Source organism: Zootoca vivipara, chromosome 14, assembly GCF_965207765.1.
Source record: "Zootoca vivipara chromosome 14, rZooViv2.hap1.1, whole genome shotgun sequence".
NCBI lineage: Eukaryota > Metazoa > Chordata > Lepidosauria > Squamata > Lacertidae > Zootoca > Zootoca vivipara.
Window position 1 is genome coordinate 20,378,251 of NC_142597.1, and position 17,925 is coordinate 20,396,175.

At 47.4% G+C, this 17,925-nt stretch overlaps 1 protein-coding gene across 1 annotated transcript; it reads left to right on the top strand.

The window, feature by feature from the left end:
- Window positions 1-824: 824 nt before the first annotated feature.
- Window positions 825-7,773, top strand: LOC118097175 (uncharacterized). The gene is made up of 4 exons (XM_035139871.3): window positions 825-1,089; window positions 3,597-3,804; window positions 5,175-5,233; window positions 6,190-7,773. Exons 1-4 carry the CDS (start codon window positions 918-920, stop codon window positions 6,462-6,464), a joined length of 714 nt encoding a protein of 237 aa, XP_034995762.2. The 5' UTR covers window positions 825-917; the 3' UTR covers window positions 6,465-7,773.
- Window positions 7,774-17,925: the final 10,152 nt, after the last annotated feature.

Below are 17,925 nucleotides of genomic sequence, written 5' to 3' on the forward strand. Positions count from 1 at the left end.
CCAAAAGACTTCAGGTGATGGGAGCATGATATTAAAAAACGGATCACTGAGAAAATGCAAAAAATGGGGTTGGTGTCAGCAGGTCTTTTTAAATTAGCAGTTTCTCCCTGGAAAAGGAATATCTGGATTCAATGACCAGGGTGTGGGGGATGCAGACTGGTATTTTGATGCCAAATGTCAGGCATCAAAAGAGCACCCGTTTTCCTCTTCCCACAACAAAGACCCACCTGGTTACCTGGTACAGTGGTGCCTCGCTTAACGAATGCCCTGCTTAACGATATTTCCGCTTAACAAAAGCTTTTTTCTAGCGGAGGTTGCCTCGCTAGACGAATTCGTTTTATGAAAAATTCATCTAGCGAATCGCGGTTTCCCATAGGAATGCATTGAAATTCAATTAATGCGTTCCTATGGGCAAAAAAAATAAATTCAATGCATTCCTATGGGATTCACTAGACGAATTTTTTGTTATAAGAAAAGACCCGTGGAACGAATTAAATTCGTCTAGCGAGGCACCACTGTATCTCCCACCCCCATCCATTCCTAGGACTGGCTCTTGAGACATGGCGTGCAAAGACAGGATCACACATGCCAACATACATTTCTGGTGAGACACCAGGAGCAGAAGCCTCCCTGCTCCTAGTTGGTTTGTGAATCTCTTTCCCGCCCCCTTACTCCAGACAGGCCAGTCAGATGCTGAGTTGCAGCAGCAGGTAAAGAGGAGGGAGGGCACATGCCAAAATGTGTCACCCCTGTGAAACTTCCCACTGATGAGGGTGTGGAAGGAAGATAATTTGCATCTTTCCTGCAGTACAAATAGCCCTGTGAGTTATGGTCCCTCTCCAGATCTCAGGCACAACGAGGCAAGCAGGCAGGTCCTGAAGAGAAATCAGAGAGAAGAATTAAAACCCAACCTGATCATGTCTGGCTTCAAGTCCACCATGCTGCAGCTTGTCTTCCTTGGGGCACTGTTTGTTTCGCCTGCTTATCTTCAGCAGCCACCTTGTGATATCGTCAAGAAGACAGTTACGCGGGGCGCTTACAAGCTAAACGTGGAACCTTCTTATTTCAAACCAAGTGCCATCTACACAGGTAAGTTGACTTTGTCTCCAGGGCTGCTGTTGCTTCTTGGCATTCCTGGCCATTTTTGGGATCCAAAGGGTGTTCTGCCATTTTGGGGCACACTTGCCTTGTGGACCCAGTCTCACCACCAGCCCGTGAATGCAGGGCTTGTTGGGATTTTAATCTAGCCTTGCTGCAGTGACCTAGAGAAGCTCAGAAAAGACATGGGATGGAAGATATTTATGGGGTTTGATGCACAGTCTTACGGGATGACCAAAACCAAAAGAACAAGGAAGGGGGAGCTAACACGGTGTCCTCCAGTTTTTGGACTACAGCTGCCTTCATCCCTGTGCTGGCTGGGGCTGTTGGGATCTGGAGTCCAGCAACATCTGGAATGCAACCCATTGGTTAACAGTGTGTTAGGGGATCTATTCTTTCTAGAGGCATTGTAGTTGATGTCAGATATAGAAAGAGCAACTCTGAAGTAGCCCATAAATCAGTGCTGGGCAAAAGGGTGTAAATCTGCCAGCCATGGAGCTGATGGATGGGCTTGGATCTATGCCACTATCTCTTGGCCACAGTCTCCCATCTGTAAAATGGGACCATAATGGCCTAGTTCACAGGTTTGTCGCAAAGCGGGAAGAGGTGGTTTACACAGACAAAAACTGCAGTAATAATGATGATGATGATGATGATGATGATGATGTAATGCTCTTATCAGTTTGTCACTAAACTGTAATACAAAGGTCCTATGGGTTTCAACTGGAAAAGGACCCAAACGTCCTTTGGTAGGAATGGTGGACTTTAAATTTAATAATAAATGAATAATTTTTAAATGAATACCAAATGAATGCCCAAAAGGACAAAATGATATGAAAGCAGCATAGATTATATGGGAACAAAATATTGATTCACACCACTTGAGAATCAGGCCTAACATATTCCGTATTAATTTTTTTAGTGCCAAAAGTGTTTCCCCAATTTTGATCATGCATCTCTTGCACAATGACCACTGTGCCATTTAACCCAAAGCTTCTGGTACCTCATAGACTGAGCTGCCCTAACAGGGATTTGACCCACAGCCCCACCCAGGGTGGAACACGATGTGTCACCCTTGCCATTTCCAAATATTCTTTATAGTTCCCATGTGGGATGACAACGCCCCAGTTTTTATCTTCCCCAAATGAAAGCCTGCTGTTCGCTAATGAAGCCCATATTTAATAAGCTGCATTGCAAGGGGCTGTTGGAAAGCTTCTTCTTGAGACATCTAGGCTAGCCAGTTTCCCTGGCCCAGCAAGATGAAGGAAGGCATGAAAAGGTTAGCTGTCCGTGACTGCAGTGAGGATCACACACTTCAGCGCAAGAACATCTAGCAGCCAAGTCCAGATCTCTGACAAGGGCAGCAGTTTTCAAATATCCAACTGTCACCTCCCTTTTATCCTCACAACAACCCTGTGAGGTAGTCTAGGCTGAGAGAGAATGACTGGTCCAAGGTCATCCAAGGAGCTTCATGTCTGAGAGGGGATTTGTTCCTTGGTCTCTGTCTACGCTGCACTGGCTCTCTTATGCCAGTCTCCATACACCAGGAGGTTTAGAGTTGGGGGGTCTTGAATGAAGAACATGGCGCATAGGCAAGCAGAAACCTTCCCCACCCACTTTACAAAAGTATGCTCAGATTTCCTGTTCCTGCTTCTTTTCTAATGAAATGGTATATTGTATTTACACTCATTCCCCTCAATGTCACAAGCTGCCTCAAGCTTAGGGGAGGCAAGATTTAAAGCGAAAACAAAACACCTCATTTTGAATCAATTCAGTCAAAAGATTCAGATGGCTTCTAGGCTCCATGAATTCTAACCATCTAAGTCACACGACACACAAAGCTTTGGAAATAATAATAAATCAACAGCAATGATAAGAAGAACTTAAAGCTGTTCAGGAGGCATTGTGTGTGTTATCTCGCTGTATACAACCCAGTTAAGATAGGTCAGTTTTATTGCACCCATATTGCAGATAGGGAAACTGATGCTTAAGAGGAGCTTTGCCTAAGGTCACATGAGACAAAGGATTCAGATTTTTTTCCCAGCTCACTATTGCTCATAGCTGCCAAGTTATCCCTTTTTTTCAGGGATTTTCCATTATGCTGAATAGGCTTCCTCGTGAGAAAAGGGAAAACTTGGCAGCTATGCTATTGCTACATACAGCTGCTGGTGCCACAACGGCACCTCCCACAAAGATGCAGAGTTTTTGCCTTTCTGTAGCTTCTTGGTTTCCTTTGTCTTCTCAATGGCTACAGACACCTCAATAGCCACTCATGTCTCCTAGTTGAATCCAGCCTGGGGTTTAGCAATGGTAGGGGCCAGATGTTCCCCACACCCCGCCCATGGAGAGGCATGTATGGTTGTCCAGGTTTTCCTCTGTTTTGGGCTTTCTGGATTTTTTTATCCCAGCATCACATCAAGGTCTTTCTTCCCTCTGCCCCACCCCCAAAATCCCTGTGTTTCTCAGTAAAAAAATGTGATTTCTCCCACTCTCTGCAGTCACCATTACTGGGATTGACAACAGCACTTCCGTCATCCTGCAAGCCCTGCCTTCTGAATATGGCTCCAGTGGTCTGTGGGAAAGTGAAAATAAACCGATCAGCTGCAGTGGCGTCGAGAACCTGGTGGAGACAAACGTCTCCAGCGGCAACAGCGCCCGAACTCGCTGGACGGCCCCCAATGCCAACGTGGAATCTGTGCTCATAAAGTAAGAATCCTGACCACTGGGCCTTTTCTGCACCGAAGAGTCCCTGCCCCAAGGGGTCTACAGCCTCACACTACCAACGAATGTATTGTTTCTCAATACAGTTGTATCTTGAATTACCACAGAGGAGCTCAGGGTTCCTAAAATGGCGTCGTCGGCGTTGAGAGATAGTGACATAGATGCAGGAATTTTTCTCCCCAAAAAGCTTGGACATATTTGTGGTCTATTAAGCGCTTTCAACCCCTGATAGCTAAACAAAAGCTCCATGTGTAAAGGGAAGGTCCCTGTGGACAGGAAATGTAGGATAATGGCCATGGCCGCCATGCCTGACATTTGAGCTTCTCACAGATAGTGAGTGGGGTGGCTCCTTCTGCAAGGCCAAAAGGCACTAACTATACCAATCTAAGTTAATATTGAATTTTAAGGGAAGGGCGAAGCTGGGGAAACTAATCAGAGCAATTATATGAAAGTTGGGGGAATGTTGGGGTGTGTGTGTGGGTGGAAGCAATAACAGTGGATGAACTTTCTTATTTCTCATATGGAGAAGACATCAAAATTTATTACTTAAATCAACAAGGCTGTAATCATTGAATTATCCGTAATTGTTTGAATTCTCTGGTTTTCCATTTGAGGGGTGGGCTTTTATTATCCTCTGCTTTCATAGGAACTGTCTCCCAGCAAATCAGACCACCACTGGTTTATCTATCTTAGTATCACTTACCCAGACTGGCAGTGGCCATACAGAGTTTTTGACAGGGGATCTGTACCAGGCCTACCTGGAGATGCTGGGGACTGAAACTGGGAATTATTCTGCTTAGGCAAAGGGTTTGTGGAGGGGTTGCAACACTTCTAGACACAAAGCCTGATGTTTCCCTGCTGGCAGGGAGAGCTGTGTTACTCCTGAGTGCAAAACGTAAGACATAAATTTACGGCACCAAATGTGGTTTTGTGTAACGAGTCACCGCTTTACCCAAAGGGGCATATATCAACCTGCCACCTCATGCCTGTCTGATGGATATGCTTGCTTTAATTTATATTGAGTGTTCTATAGCAAAGCTTAAGATTCATTTCCCCCTTTTGTTGCAATGATCACCAAGAAATGCCAATTGGCTGAAGAAAGATCATATGCAGATAAATTATACTAGCAATAACTACCGTATCCTTATCTCCTACGCTTGCTCCTAAAAGTTATCAGCATAGTTGCTCAGGCACAAATGAACAGGAAGCTCTTATTTTTTTTTCCTTCTCCAAATGCCAGCTAAAATGGGGTTTGGGCATCACTGCACCCCCTCCCCCATTTTTAACAGAATCTCATTTCACAGCCTCTCTCCTCCACCATTCATGATTCTCATTTTCTGTTTGTTTCCCAACAGGTCTTTTGTCACCTTTGCCAACGGAACGACCCTGCTGCAAACTCAGACCCTGGAAAGAGGTAATTTTGTGAGAAAACAAGGTCTCCCTCCAGTCTGTCAGAGGGAATTGTAAATGGGTAGAGCGCGGTTGCGTTCAGATCCTGTTTGAAGGCTTCCCATAAGGGAACACCTTTTGTTGGCTGCTGTGAGAGCAGGATGCTGATGGGGCCAATGGCCTGATCCAGCAGAGCTCTTCTTATGTAACATCCAAAGCAACCTCTCTCAATTTTAACATTTTTCAACCCCACCCTCTCTCTTCCATCTAAACAATGGGTGGGGGAGAGGTGGCTACTATTGGCTAATATAGCCCAACTTCAATCTCAGTCTCAGGGCAATTCCTTCAAAGATTGGCAGGAGGGGAAGTGGATGCAATTCCTGTTTAGCCAGTGGGAAACAACCTAGTAAGCTATTTTACATTGTCAGACCATATAGCTCAGTATTATCTGTGCCAGGCTTCCCCATAAATTTTAGACTGCTGAGCTGGCTATTACACTGTTGAATATCCCTTTTTTGGAAATTGCAGGTGGGCAGAGTGCTGTTTTGCTCCTGCATACCTTTCAGGCTTCCCCCCACAAGTGCCTGGCTGGCCCCTGTGAGAACAGGATGCTGGACTGGATGGGCCACTGGCCTGATCCAGCAGGTGTGCTGTACACTCTTACATTCTGGGGCTGATATGAGTTGTTGTCCAAAACACCTGGAGTCAAAAGTATCAGAAGGACACCAGGTTAGGGAAAGCTGATATACACTGCTCTCACTGGCAAGGGTTCTTCAGGATTTCAGCCAGGCAATATTTTCCCACTCCTTCCTGGAGAGGCTGGAAAGTGACCTTGGAAACCTTCTGCATGCAGAGCACTGAGCCACAGCCCTTGATTTATGTGAGGGCTTTGGACCCAGGCCTTCTCCCCACCCCAGTCCACCTACAGATCGTTTTCTGCTAAGCCGCGACAGCTTGGCTAATCGGTTTTGTTTCTTTCAGACACAACAACAACTAGCACCAGATCGGTGTCCTCCTCCGCCACCCCTCGCCCTGACACCAGCACCACTGGTACCCAGAAGCCGACGCTTCACAGCAACTCGCCCGATGCCCACATCCTCCTCAACGCCACCACCATCCACCACCATAACTTGGCTTCCTCCCACCAGTGGACGCAAGGTCCCAAAGGCTCGGCCTCTGCAGCTCAAGGCAGCTCCTTCCTCCTGGCATTCCTGCAACTCCTCTCCATCTCGCTCGGCTTCAAGCTCCTCTCCTAAGCTGAATGCTGAATCCCGAATCTCCCACAACACGCATTCCCTGCTTTCCTCGCATGCGTGGCCACTTTCCCTTCCAAACAGAACGTGAAGGGCGGGTGGCTGGTCTCCTCGAGAAGGAAATCCCTCCCTCCCTGCCTTCACCTGCAGCTCTCTTTCCCCTCCCCGCCATTAGGCATCTTTATTTGCACATTTATTTCATCAATCCCTAATATAGCCCAGCTGCAGACTTAGAAGATATGGCAGCAGGTAGCTGTCCTAAGAGACATCCAAAGAGAGAGGGCTCGTGCCTTTAGGGGGACGGGAGCAAGATCCAAACATTGTCTCTTTTTTATTTCTTCTGTTTCCCTGCCTTGGGGACAAAAATATAATAATAAGCTAAATCATCAACAGACTTACTCTGCCTGTTGCATATGGATCCAGTGCTGCTAAGATCTTCCTTGGCAAGAGTAGGAATAGACCAGATATTTTAAGTTAATATTATTTTATCAGGCTCGGGACAATGATGCAACCTTAGGAAAGGAAGCCTCTCAACAGTTCCTTCTGTGCCTCCCACCCCCCACCCCACCCCAAAAAATTCTTCCAGTTCTCTGAAAGAGAAGCACTAGGCAACTGGTCTCTATCCTTGACTGGATGACACAGGCAGGCACTGCAGAATGGAAGGAAAGGCTGATCCCTTGAGAATCCCCACTATACACTACGAACAGCGTTTTCTACCTCCATGTAGAAAGCAGCGTTTTCTACCTCCATGTAGTTCAAGAAGGCTGTTCCACAATTCTGACGCCACACACAAGCCCACACCCCTTTCCCATTATTTTATTTTCTCCGATAGAGAAAAGAAAACCCGGCGTTTCCATTTAAACACAGATCCGAATGCCCATGTGCCAAATTGCACCCTTTCTTCAGCTTCTGAAACAACCATCAGAAGACGTTATGCAGATCAAGGGAAGCCCTTTCATTTACTGTACATTAAACTCTTAGGAGCCCCCTGCTGGCAGGGCAACCCCCTTGGACTGTAAAATATTTATTTGCTCTGAAATACTCTGATAACTCCTCTGCTCCCTAAGAAGTCCTCACCCTACTATCTCCATAGGTTGTATGCAGAGAGGGGAATGGGGTGGAAGCAAAAGAGATGAAGGATGAACCAAGTCTTTTGGCGGTTAATTGTGGGCTTCCACAGAAAGATGGGCTGGGTCTGCTGCCAGTGGCTTTTGTTACAGACTGTGTTTCCTCAGGGAAATGTATTTTTGAAATCTATTGTATTTGAAAGACCCTGGTTCAATAAAACTGCTTCATAATCTCCTATATATAACTGTGGCCTTCTTTTGGGGGTGTTGCGGGGGGCGGGGGCGGGTAGTGCGTGAGGAATGGACAACTGAGCAAAGGGTTAGAAAAGGAGCACATTAGTGGCTCAGTTTCAACTGGTTTATATACTTCTCAAGGTCGTGAGCAAAAGTCTCAGAAAGAACAAGGTTAAATCCTCCCTTTTTACTTATGCCAGCGTTAAAAGTCACAGCCATGACTTTTCGGAATGGGTTTTTTTTTTCCTGCCCCCCAGGCAAATGCTGCCTTTCTTGCTATAACTACCTTCCGAAGCCAGTTTCAGCCAGGAAAACCGCCCTCCCTTCCCCTGCTTTATGTTGACATTCGTTTGAGGCTGCAGAATAACAACGGGATTTATTGGTGTCACGAGATGCCTGATCCATTTTAATGAGGAGTAGGATATTGCAGATCACTTGGGGTGCTAAAAGAAGTTAACACAATTATACCTTTTTCATTCAGCGGCACATTGGCAAACAGTTGTTGTTGTTGTTACCCTGTGTACTTTAGAAACATCAAGAGGATCCAACTGGTCAAAACTCTGTATAATTCACCAGAAAAAAAGTAATAATTCTGTGGTACAGGGGAGGGCAGCAGCAAAGATGGCGCCAAGGGCCTCTTGGTGGGGTGGGAATGGTCCCACATGTTAGATTTCTGAAAGGAAAATCATGTTATATTTTAACGCTCCCAGACACACTTTTTGGGATTTATTCCATTTGTTTTGATGGGCTTAATTTTCAAGCAAGCACACTTAGGATTGATTGTGGAGTCCTTTGCCAACCTGGCACTGAGGTAAAAATTGGGATTTAGTTTTTGCTGCCCAACTCCCCATGGGACTCTGAGTCCCCTAAGTCCAAGATCGGTCAGAGAATAATGGATGGAGGCAGGATCCAGTGGAAAGCAAGGCAGATTATTTACCGTATTTTTCTGTTGCAACAGAGTTCTCTCCTTCCAAGGAGGGAGAGACCCTGAGCAGGAACCTTTGAAGACTTTTGACATTGCCCAACCACCTTCGCCAAAGACTACCCCAAAATCATCATACATACATCATAGCAGGCAGTCTACAGCAGAAATCCTGCCTGCCAGGATACCCGATAATGATCACTGGTTGCATTACCTGGGCAGCCTGGCCATTCTTTTGTGGTGGTTAATACTTTGGTTCCTGAATCCAGGTCACAGACTCGCACTATTCATACACAAATATGCCCTTTGTAAACAAAAAGACAATGGGAAGGCTTTCCCCATTGCCTCCCTTACTGCAGAGGAGTATTTGAGGTCATTGGAAGAGTCGAAATGGCTTCAGGATTGCTCTCCTGCTCAGACACATGGTTCATATATTGAGATATGTGTGCATTTATGAATATTTATTGTATATTTGAGACCTTAGAAATCTTATAACAGCGCCCTCCAGATATTTTTGGACTGCACCGCCACCCTCGCAGCATGCACTGGCTGGGGCTGATGGAAATTGTAGTCCAGCATGACAAAAGTTGCATTAGGTTAGATTGATTGGAAGTGGGGAAACGCTCTGGAAATGTGAAAAGTGGTAATCCTTCAATTGACAAGCTATTACTCTGGGATGGGAGTCTTGCCTGCTCCCATCTCCTAGCCTGGACAATGCTCATCCAGCCCCCCCCCTCCCAAGTTCCACATGGATGGAGGATGCCTTCTGGAAGCCTACAAGCAGGTCACAAAGGCAAGAGCCCTCTCCTGGCAACTGCTCCTGAATTGGGAGCCTCTGTTTGGGACCCAGGTGGCACTGTGGGTTAAACCACAGAGTCTAGAGCTTGCTGATCAGATGGTCGGCGGTTCGAATCCCTGCAATGGGGTGAGCTCCCGTTGCTCGGTCCCAGCTCCTGCCCACCTAGCAGTTCGAAAGCACATCAAAGTGCAAGTAGATAAATAGGGACCGCTCCGGCGGGAAGGTAAACGGTGTTTCTGTGCGCTGCTCTGGTTCACCAGAAGCAACTTTGTCATGCTGGCCACATGACCCGGAAGCTGTCTGCGGACAAACGCCGGCTCCCTCGGCCTATAGAGCGAGATGAGCGCCGCAACCCCAGACACGACTGGACCTGATGGTCAGGGAGCCCTTTAGCTTACCTTTTTACTTGTCTATCATTACTAATAGAGACTGACAGACATCTTCTTTTCATTAATTTCTCTAATCCTCTTTTTTGAAATAAGAGAACCTGTTTCATACTCTCATTGATTGATTGATTGATTGATTGAATGACTGATTATTTATTTTCACAACAAAAAATGACAATATAAAAAACACAGAATACATAATAGAAATAAAAACAAAGACACCCCAATATCAATCAGCCAAAGGCCTGGTTGAAGAGGAATGTTTTTGCCTGGAGCCTAAAGGTGTATCATGAAGGGGCCAGGCAAACCTCCCTGGGGAGAGCATTCCACAAATGGGGAGCCACCACAGAAAAGGCCTGTTCTTGTGCTGCCACCCTCTGGCCCTCTCGTGGAGGAGGCACATGAAGAAGGGCCTCAGCGGATGATCTCAGGGTCCAGGTGGGTTCATATGGAGAGAAGCAGTCCTTGAATATGAATTTGAACTCTGATAATGCCTCTTGCTTGTTGGGGTGGAAGACAAAGAGGGGTGTGCATAGAAATAAGTCTACTGCACAAAGGTAAACTTCACTGAGCCACCTGCTTTTGCTCTGGCCTCGCCCAACACTGGCATGCGCCCCCCACCCCTGAAGGAAGTGTGGCCCTCAGACTGGACTCTGGGCAAGGGAGGGCTTGCTGGATGTGGTCAGGGCCGTCTTAAGCATATCTGGTGCCCTGGCGCCATAGTGCAACGATCCCTCCGGCGCGCCCCCCACCCTGTTTCTCACCGCGGCTGGCAAGCGGGCACAGCGCGCAGTGCAACGCCTCCCTGGCGGTCCTGCACCACCCAGCCTGGCCGTAGGGCCAGCCCTGGATGTGGTGTCACTCTGTATGGTACAAGGGACAGAGTGTTAAACAATCCCAGAAGGAGCAGACTCCTCCACAAAATCCTTGTGGTCACTTCCCCAAAACAGGATAGATTTCTATTTGATTGTGCCGCAGATAAAGAAGCATGTCTTACTTAGAAATACCCAACAAGTTTTATGTCTGCGCAGGATTGTAGCCCAAGTAATTTGCCATCCAGAACTGCAACTTCTCATGGGTCTGCCTCTCTCAGGTGATGTTGTTGTTTGGTCGTTTAGTCATGTCCGACTCTTCGTGACCCCATGGACCATAGCACGCCAGGCACTCCTGTCTTGCACTGCCTCCTGCAGTTTGGTCAAGCTCATGTTGGTGGCTTCGAGAACACTGTCCAACCATCTCATCCTCTGTTGTCCCCTTCACCTTGTGCCCTCAATCTTTCCCAACAGCAGGGTCTTTTCCAGGGAGTCTTCTCTTCTCATGAGGTGGCCAAAGTATTGGAGCCTCAGCTTCAGGATCTGTCCTTCCAGTGAGCACTCAGGGCTGATTTCCTTCAGAATGGATAGGTTTGATCTTCTTGCAGTCCATGGGACTCTCAAGAGTCTCCTCCAGCACCATAATTCAAAAGCATCAATTCTTTGGCAATCAGCCTTCTTTATGGTCCAGCTCTCACTTCCATACATCACTACTGGGAAAACCATAGCTTTAACTATACGGACCTTTGTCGGCAAGGTGATGTCTCTGCTTTTTAAGATGCTGTCTAGGTTTGTCATGGCTTTTCTCCCAAGAAGCAGGCGTCTTTAATTTCGTGACTGCTGTCACCATCTGCAGTGATCAAGGAGCCCAAGAAAGTAAAATCTCTCACCCCCTCATATTTCTTCCATGGGCGTACCCAGGATCAAAACTAGGGGGGGGGCAAGGGGAGGGGCCAAGGCACGGAAGGGGAGGGGCCACAAAGTGGGCGGGAACAGAGAACTCGCGCTCCGCCGGGCTGTGCCCCTCCCTAGCAGCAGGGCTGGTGGGCGGAGGCGGAGCCCAGCCCAGCGGAGCGCGAGTTCGGCGTTCCCGCCCACCGCGCCGCGCTCCCTGGTTCCCCGCCGCGCTTGGCCTTGCCTGAGGGCGCGCCGGGGAGCTGGAGGGAGGGTGCGGCGCGGTGCGGCGGGAATGGCGAACTCGCGCTCCGCCGGGCTGTGCTCCGCCTCTGCCCACCAGCCCTGCTTCTAGAGTAGGGCAGCTGCCCTAACTTGCCGCATGGTGGGTACGCCCTTGATTTCTTCCCCTTCTATTTGCCAGGAGGTGATGGGACTAGTGGCCATGATCTTAGTTTTTTTGATGTTGCGCTTCAGACTGTATTTTGCGCTCTCCTCTTTCACCCTCATTAAAAGGTTCTCATTAAAAGGTGATGTTACTAGGCAGGTAAACAACAGGGGAAATTCCCAAAGGCTGGGATGCACAGAGGAGGTGCTGTTTTCCTTATCTTGCATTCCTACCAGGCGTCTTCAGCAGCACGCTCAGAAGTTAGTCAGCTGCTGTGGAGCTTCCCTCATCTTAGCTCAGGGTTACTCAACCAGGTGCTCTTGAGAGGTTATGGGTTCCAACTTCGATCATCCTGACGGCTCCACTACACTATTTACTGAGCACTAGTGGAAAGCGGAATTCTAAGGAACCACATAAAAAAAATCAGTACAATTTTGAAAACAGTGGTTAAAATCAGTGTGGTTCTGAAAAATTCAGCTGGCCAACTTGATTCAAAATGGCGTCCAATTTTATTCAAATATAGATGAAAACCTGTTTCTTCATCTCGAGAAGCGTCATGCAAATTTTGCCACACATTTTAAGGACCTCACACATTCAGGATTAAGGGAACAGTTTCCAAGTGAAAGAACCTCTCATTAAGTACTGCTGAAGTCTTCCCACTCCAACCACCCCCACCCCACAACAAAATAAGATGGTGAGATGAAACCTCCCTTGATGGAACAAAACGTCCTGCCTTCTCTCTCTCCCTCTCTCCCACAAACACACACACATACTGTTATGATTAATAAGGAGCCATAACACAAGGGCATAAGAGGAGCCTGCTAATCAGGGAAATGGCCCATCTACTTCAGCATCCTGCTGCCTGTGAGAAACCCATCAGTAGAATTTGGGCACATGAACACTCTCCTCTGCTGTGATTTCCAGCAACTGGTATTTAGAGGCATTGAGCACAGCCAACGTGGCTATTAAGCCTTCTCGATGGATTTGTCCAATCCTCTTTTGAAGCCATCCAAGTTAGTAGCCATCATTGCCTCCTGCAGCAGTGAGTTCCACAGTTTCATGATGCACTTCATCGTGAAACGTTTTCTTTGTCCTGAGGCTGAACGAAGTCACTTGCTGATCTCTACCCACACAGCTTCTCCCATTTCCATCCATGAGCTTGGCTTGCTCAACTGCCAGCCCTTCTTGCTCAAAACATCCTCAATCTTCCTCATGGGAAAACAGTTTCACTCTTTCCCCAGATCACACCTGGCCCATGAAACACCCACCCAGAAACAGATTTGTCACAGCAGTGCCCTCTCACACTCTTGCGATGCAAACCAGGGGAGAGAGAATTTGGAAACTGGTCTGTGCCATCTCAAGCAGGTGTAGCCCTCCAATCTCCTAGCTCAGCATGCCATCTTAGGCCCTCAAAAATTTTATTTTCAACAATTGTACTTTATTTTCTACTTAGCATCCTGCCTTTCCATTGGCAAACGGATTTAGCATTTGGGCAAAACGACAGCAGCGGTGTACCGCAAATGTGTAGCAAAGGAGGAAATAATCAAATGAAGCATGGTTCTCGATGGCAGCTTGAGGGACAGCTGAATAGGGCCCCTCTTCCCACTGCAGCTGATGAGGGCACAGAGGAATTCACCTGCAGAGTGAATGGCAACCTCCACACACACACACACCAACACACACACACACACACACACACACACACCAGTTCTGCAGCAGCTGGTGCACAAAAGTGTACATAAGAATCTGCTGGATCAAGACAATGGTCCATCTAGTCAGCGGCCTCTAGGCACTGAGAGGCAGTGGCCCTGGGCATATTTTGAGGGAATGCATTTTGCTCCTCAATGCCCTGCCAGCTCTGTGCAGCTGCGTCCCTGTCCCCCCCATGTTCGGGGGGGGGCAACAGACATGAACCTGAAGTCCATACTCACACTGTCCTGCTAGCTCCACGCCACTTCGTGATGCTGCATGGGCGCATGAGGAGAACACAACAGGTATGTGCCCTTTCTTACATAGGCATCCGGCATTCAAAAGCAATGCTGCCTCTGACCGTCCAGGGGTCAGCAAACTTTTTCAGCAGGGGGCCGGTCCACTGTCTCTCAGACCTTGTGGGGGGCCGGACTATATTTATATTGGGGGGGGGGATGAATGAATTCCTATGCCCCACAAATAACCCAGAGATGCATTTTTTTAAGGCACACATTCTACTCATGTAAAAACACCAGACAGGCCCCACAAATAACCGAGAGATGCATTTTAAATAAAAAGATACATTCTACTCATGTAGAAACACTCTGATTCCCCGACCATCCATGGGCCGAATTTAGAAGGCGATTGGGCAGAGCACAGCCATTGTGGTTGGGAGCCAGTGATAACCACCTCCTTTGTGAATTTGTCTAACCCTCTTTTAAAACCACTCACATTGGTGACCATCCTTGTTTCATATGGGAGTGAATTCCATAGTTTAACTAGGCACTGTGCAAAGAAGTCCCTTTTTTATCTGTCTGGAATCTTCCAACATTCAGCGTCATTGGACGTCCACGAGTTCTAGTGTTATGAGAGAAGGAGAGAGAGAATTCTCCGTTTACTTTCTCCATGCCAGAAGAACCAATGGTTTTATAAGAGATATAAAATTGTGCGCCAAATACATTCAGAGCCACACTGCCTTTAGATATGGATGTGCTTAACCCAAGAAACTTTATCCAACAAGCTGAAGGCAGCCTACATGATTTAGATATTTTCTTGAGGGGTCGTAGCTCAGTGGTAGTGTTGGATAGTCTCTCTGTGTGTGAGAGGATCATTTGTTCCAGAAACACAGAAGAACAAGAGAAGAAGTTTTAAGAAGAAGCAGAAGGCTGAGATTGTTTTGTTTATGCAAGGACATTTTCTATGGAAACTGTTATTTGCATGCAGAACTGTTTTGCATGCAGAAGGTCCTAGGTTCAATCCCAGCCAGTATCTCTAGGTAAGGGGACTCCTGGGAGGGACTCCTGCCTGAAACGGCTGACGCCATGCGGCTACCACCAAGATGGCCACCGTTCATGCGTAGAAGCAACTTCCGGTGCCACTCTGCCCTATTTCCGGTGCCCACACATAGGCAGAGCAGCACCCAAAATGGAGGCTCCCTGGCAGGTAAGAAATCCGGGGGATTTCCGGGATTTTTCTCCATTCGGGAGAACAGCGGGAAACGGATTAAAATCCAGGGGTTTCCTGCGAAAAACGGGATACTTGGCAGCTAAGCACATTACCTCCCCCTGCTCTACCCACTCCCCCACCTGCCTCCATTGAGCCCTTGGGCCCATAAATCCTAAGGGCACCTGTGATGTCTCTCATCAGTTTTGTAAGCCTGCAGCTCAGACAGGAAAAATTACCACAGTGGAATGTTAAATGTGGCCCTCAGCTATTTCAGAAATGACTAAGTAAAAGTGGTGAGCAATTTGTTTAGGCTAAATGGCTATTTAAAAAACCATCTTCCCTCCGTCCCAGCCATCAGCTGATGAGACCATCTTTCCTGTTGCCGAGCAAAAAAAGGGGGGGGAGGGATCACAGCCTGTTCATCATCGTAATCTGGAGACAGGAGATACTGATATCTGCAATGAGTTTATACAGAATATAGTAGGGAAATTAGCAACCCTATAATATCGCTTACATACAATAATCGATAGAAATGAAATTGATTTTACTTAATGTATTGCACTGTTTCTTTTATAAAGCCTCCCATTAAAACTGCAGCCTCCACAGCTCTTCTTCCTTCTCCAAGGGAATTCCATGCTGTGCAAAGGTTTCAAAATCCAACTCCCTTTGATCTGAATCACAAAGGAGACGCATTCCACTTGGGTACAACCCACCACCCACCTGGAGCCAGTTTAGCAGGTCTTTTCCTCTCTTGCAATTAGGAAGGCAAATCCCCAGGAAGAGAGCTTCCTTCCATCCTTCTAAGAGGCGTCTGGTGATCAGAAAATCCAGTTGCCTCGTGCAGTTTTATTTTAAAAGGCCACCCCACTTTTTTTTACTTTTTTTTGGTCTCTCACACATTGCTTTCTAAAAAGCAGAGAGCGAGCCCTTTTTAAATCAGGCATTTGTTCAAAACCAAGTGCCTCTGATTTTTACAAACACAGAATGCCCGTTTGAAATGTCTTAGGACCTGCGTCAATTTCATGTGTTTTAGTTTCAAGGTCTAAGTGAAGAGGGAGCATTGCAGAAATTTATAACATTTACAAACAGACTGGAGAGGAAGGCATTATTTTCTCCAGCTTCTTAGAACTCAGGGTCACCCACTGAAGCGAAGGAGATTAACAGAAAGGAATGTCCATTTTATCTTCACAACAATCCTGTGAGGCAGGTTAGGCCGTGACTGGCCTAAGGTCATTCAATGAACTTCACATCTGAGTGGGGATTTGAACTTGTATCTGTCAGGGACTGGCTGGATGCAGAGGAGTGGTGGGAGGGAACCCCCAAGGGAAGAAGGCTCAGAGCCCAGGGATTGGTGGTGGGATGATGCTGAGTGGTCAGATGATGCTGAGAGGGAGCCGACTGGGAGGAGGAGGAGTCAGAAGCTGAAGGGGCAACAGGGTTTAGTGAGCAGAAAGAGGTTGTGGCAGAGAGCAGTTCAGAATCAGAGGCAGAAGCAGAGGCTGGAGAGGATGGGGGCAAGAGGCAAAGATGAGGCAGGCTGCTGAAGAAGCCAGGTGGTCTCCTGCTGTAACCGGCTCCCCTCCCCTGGTCTCCTAGAACACATCGAGAAATGAAGAGATTGGCTGTGCACAGATGCAGTCTACAGCTGCTTGGGGTGGGGATCTGGAGAGGAGGGGACTTAGGCAGCTTCAGTCTTCACAACTCCCACATTGGGGTAAGATCTAATGGGAAGAGTTGCTGGGATCTTTAGCATAGCTGCCAAGTACCCTGTATTCCCCGGGAAACCCCCGTTTTTCCTTACCATTTCCCGGCGGTCTCCCGTTTGAGCTCCTCTCCTGTAAATCTCCTTCTACATAAATCTCCTTCTCCTTCTAAATAACTTCTACGCATGCCCGGCGGCCATCTTAGGGGTGGCCACATGGCGGTGGCCATCTTGGAGGTGGCCGCATGGCCACCCCCAAGATGGCCACCGGACAACTTCCGGTGCCGCTGCTGCTGCTGATCCCGTATTTTTCTGCTGGAGACTTGGCAGGTATGATCTTTAGGCCTGTGCTGTTTTGGTTTCTTGGAATAAAAAGTTAACTTCACTGAAACCAGTGGGGGTTTTTAATTGCTGACCTTCACCCGACTCCATCTCCTGAAAATATCTTCCAGGTTCTAGTCTCACACTCTAACCAAAAGGAAGTCATTGTTGTCTCCTCTGGATGTTGTTGGACTTCAACTCTTATCAGTCAACAACTAGTGTGATCATGGATGGTCAAGGATGATGAGAGTTGTAGTCCAGGTTCCCTGCCCCTCCCCTGCCCCCCAAACCACCATGGTTCTGGCATCCAGCTGTCCACTATTAGAAACAGAATACTAGAGGGACTCCAATGTCACCCATCATGGGAGTTCTCACACTGATGGGTTTTCTCTCACATAATTGACGGATTAATAGTGTTTAGTGCTGGATTTATATTGGGCTGTCCATACATCATTCTGCTTTGCTAGTTGCTCTCTGCAATGCATCCTCAATGCTATTACAGTACAGCTGTGTGGAAGGTGACACCTGTGCTATAGCACAACAAAAGCGGGACACAAAAAAAATTCAGAATATATGTGGTATGAAAAGTCAGCAAGAAGTTACAGGACATGCACCAACTGGAAACCAAGCAGTATGAGCACCTTGAAACTTTTGCAAGTGTAAACCACCCCAATATCCATGCATCATAAATAGGATGTATGGAGGACACTCTTCAGACAACAGAAGTGAGGTTCCTCAGATAGAAAAGGACTGTCAGATCTCAAGAGATGGAAGGCCCTTGACTTCCCGCCAACCCAATATGGA

Coding starts and splice junctions, on each gene's coding strand:
- LOC118097175 (XM_035139871.3), top strand. CDS start 918: ATGTCTGGCTTCAAGTCCACCATGCTGCAGCTTGTCTTCCTTGGGGCA. Junction 1,090..3,596: donor ACCAAGTGCCATCTACACAG/GTAAGTTGACTT, acceptor CACTCTCTGCAG/TCACCATTACTGGGATTGAC. Junction 5,234..6,189: donor AACTCAGACCCTGGAAAGAG/GTAATTTTGTGA, acceptor TGTTTCTTTCAG/ACACAACAACAACTAGCACC.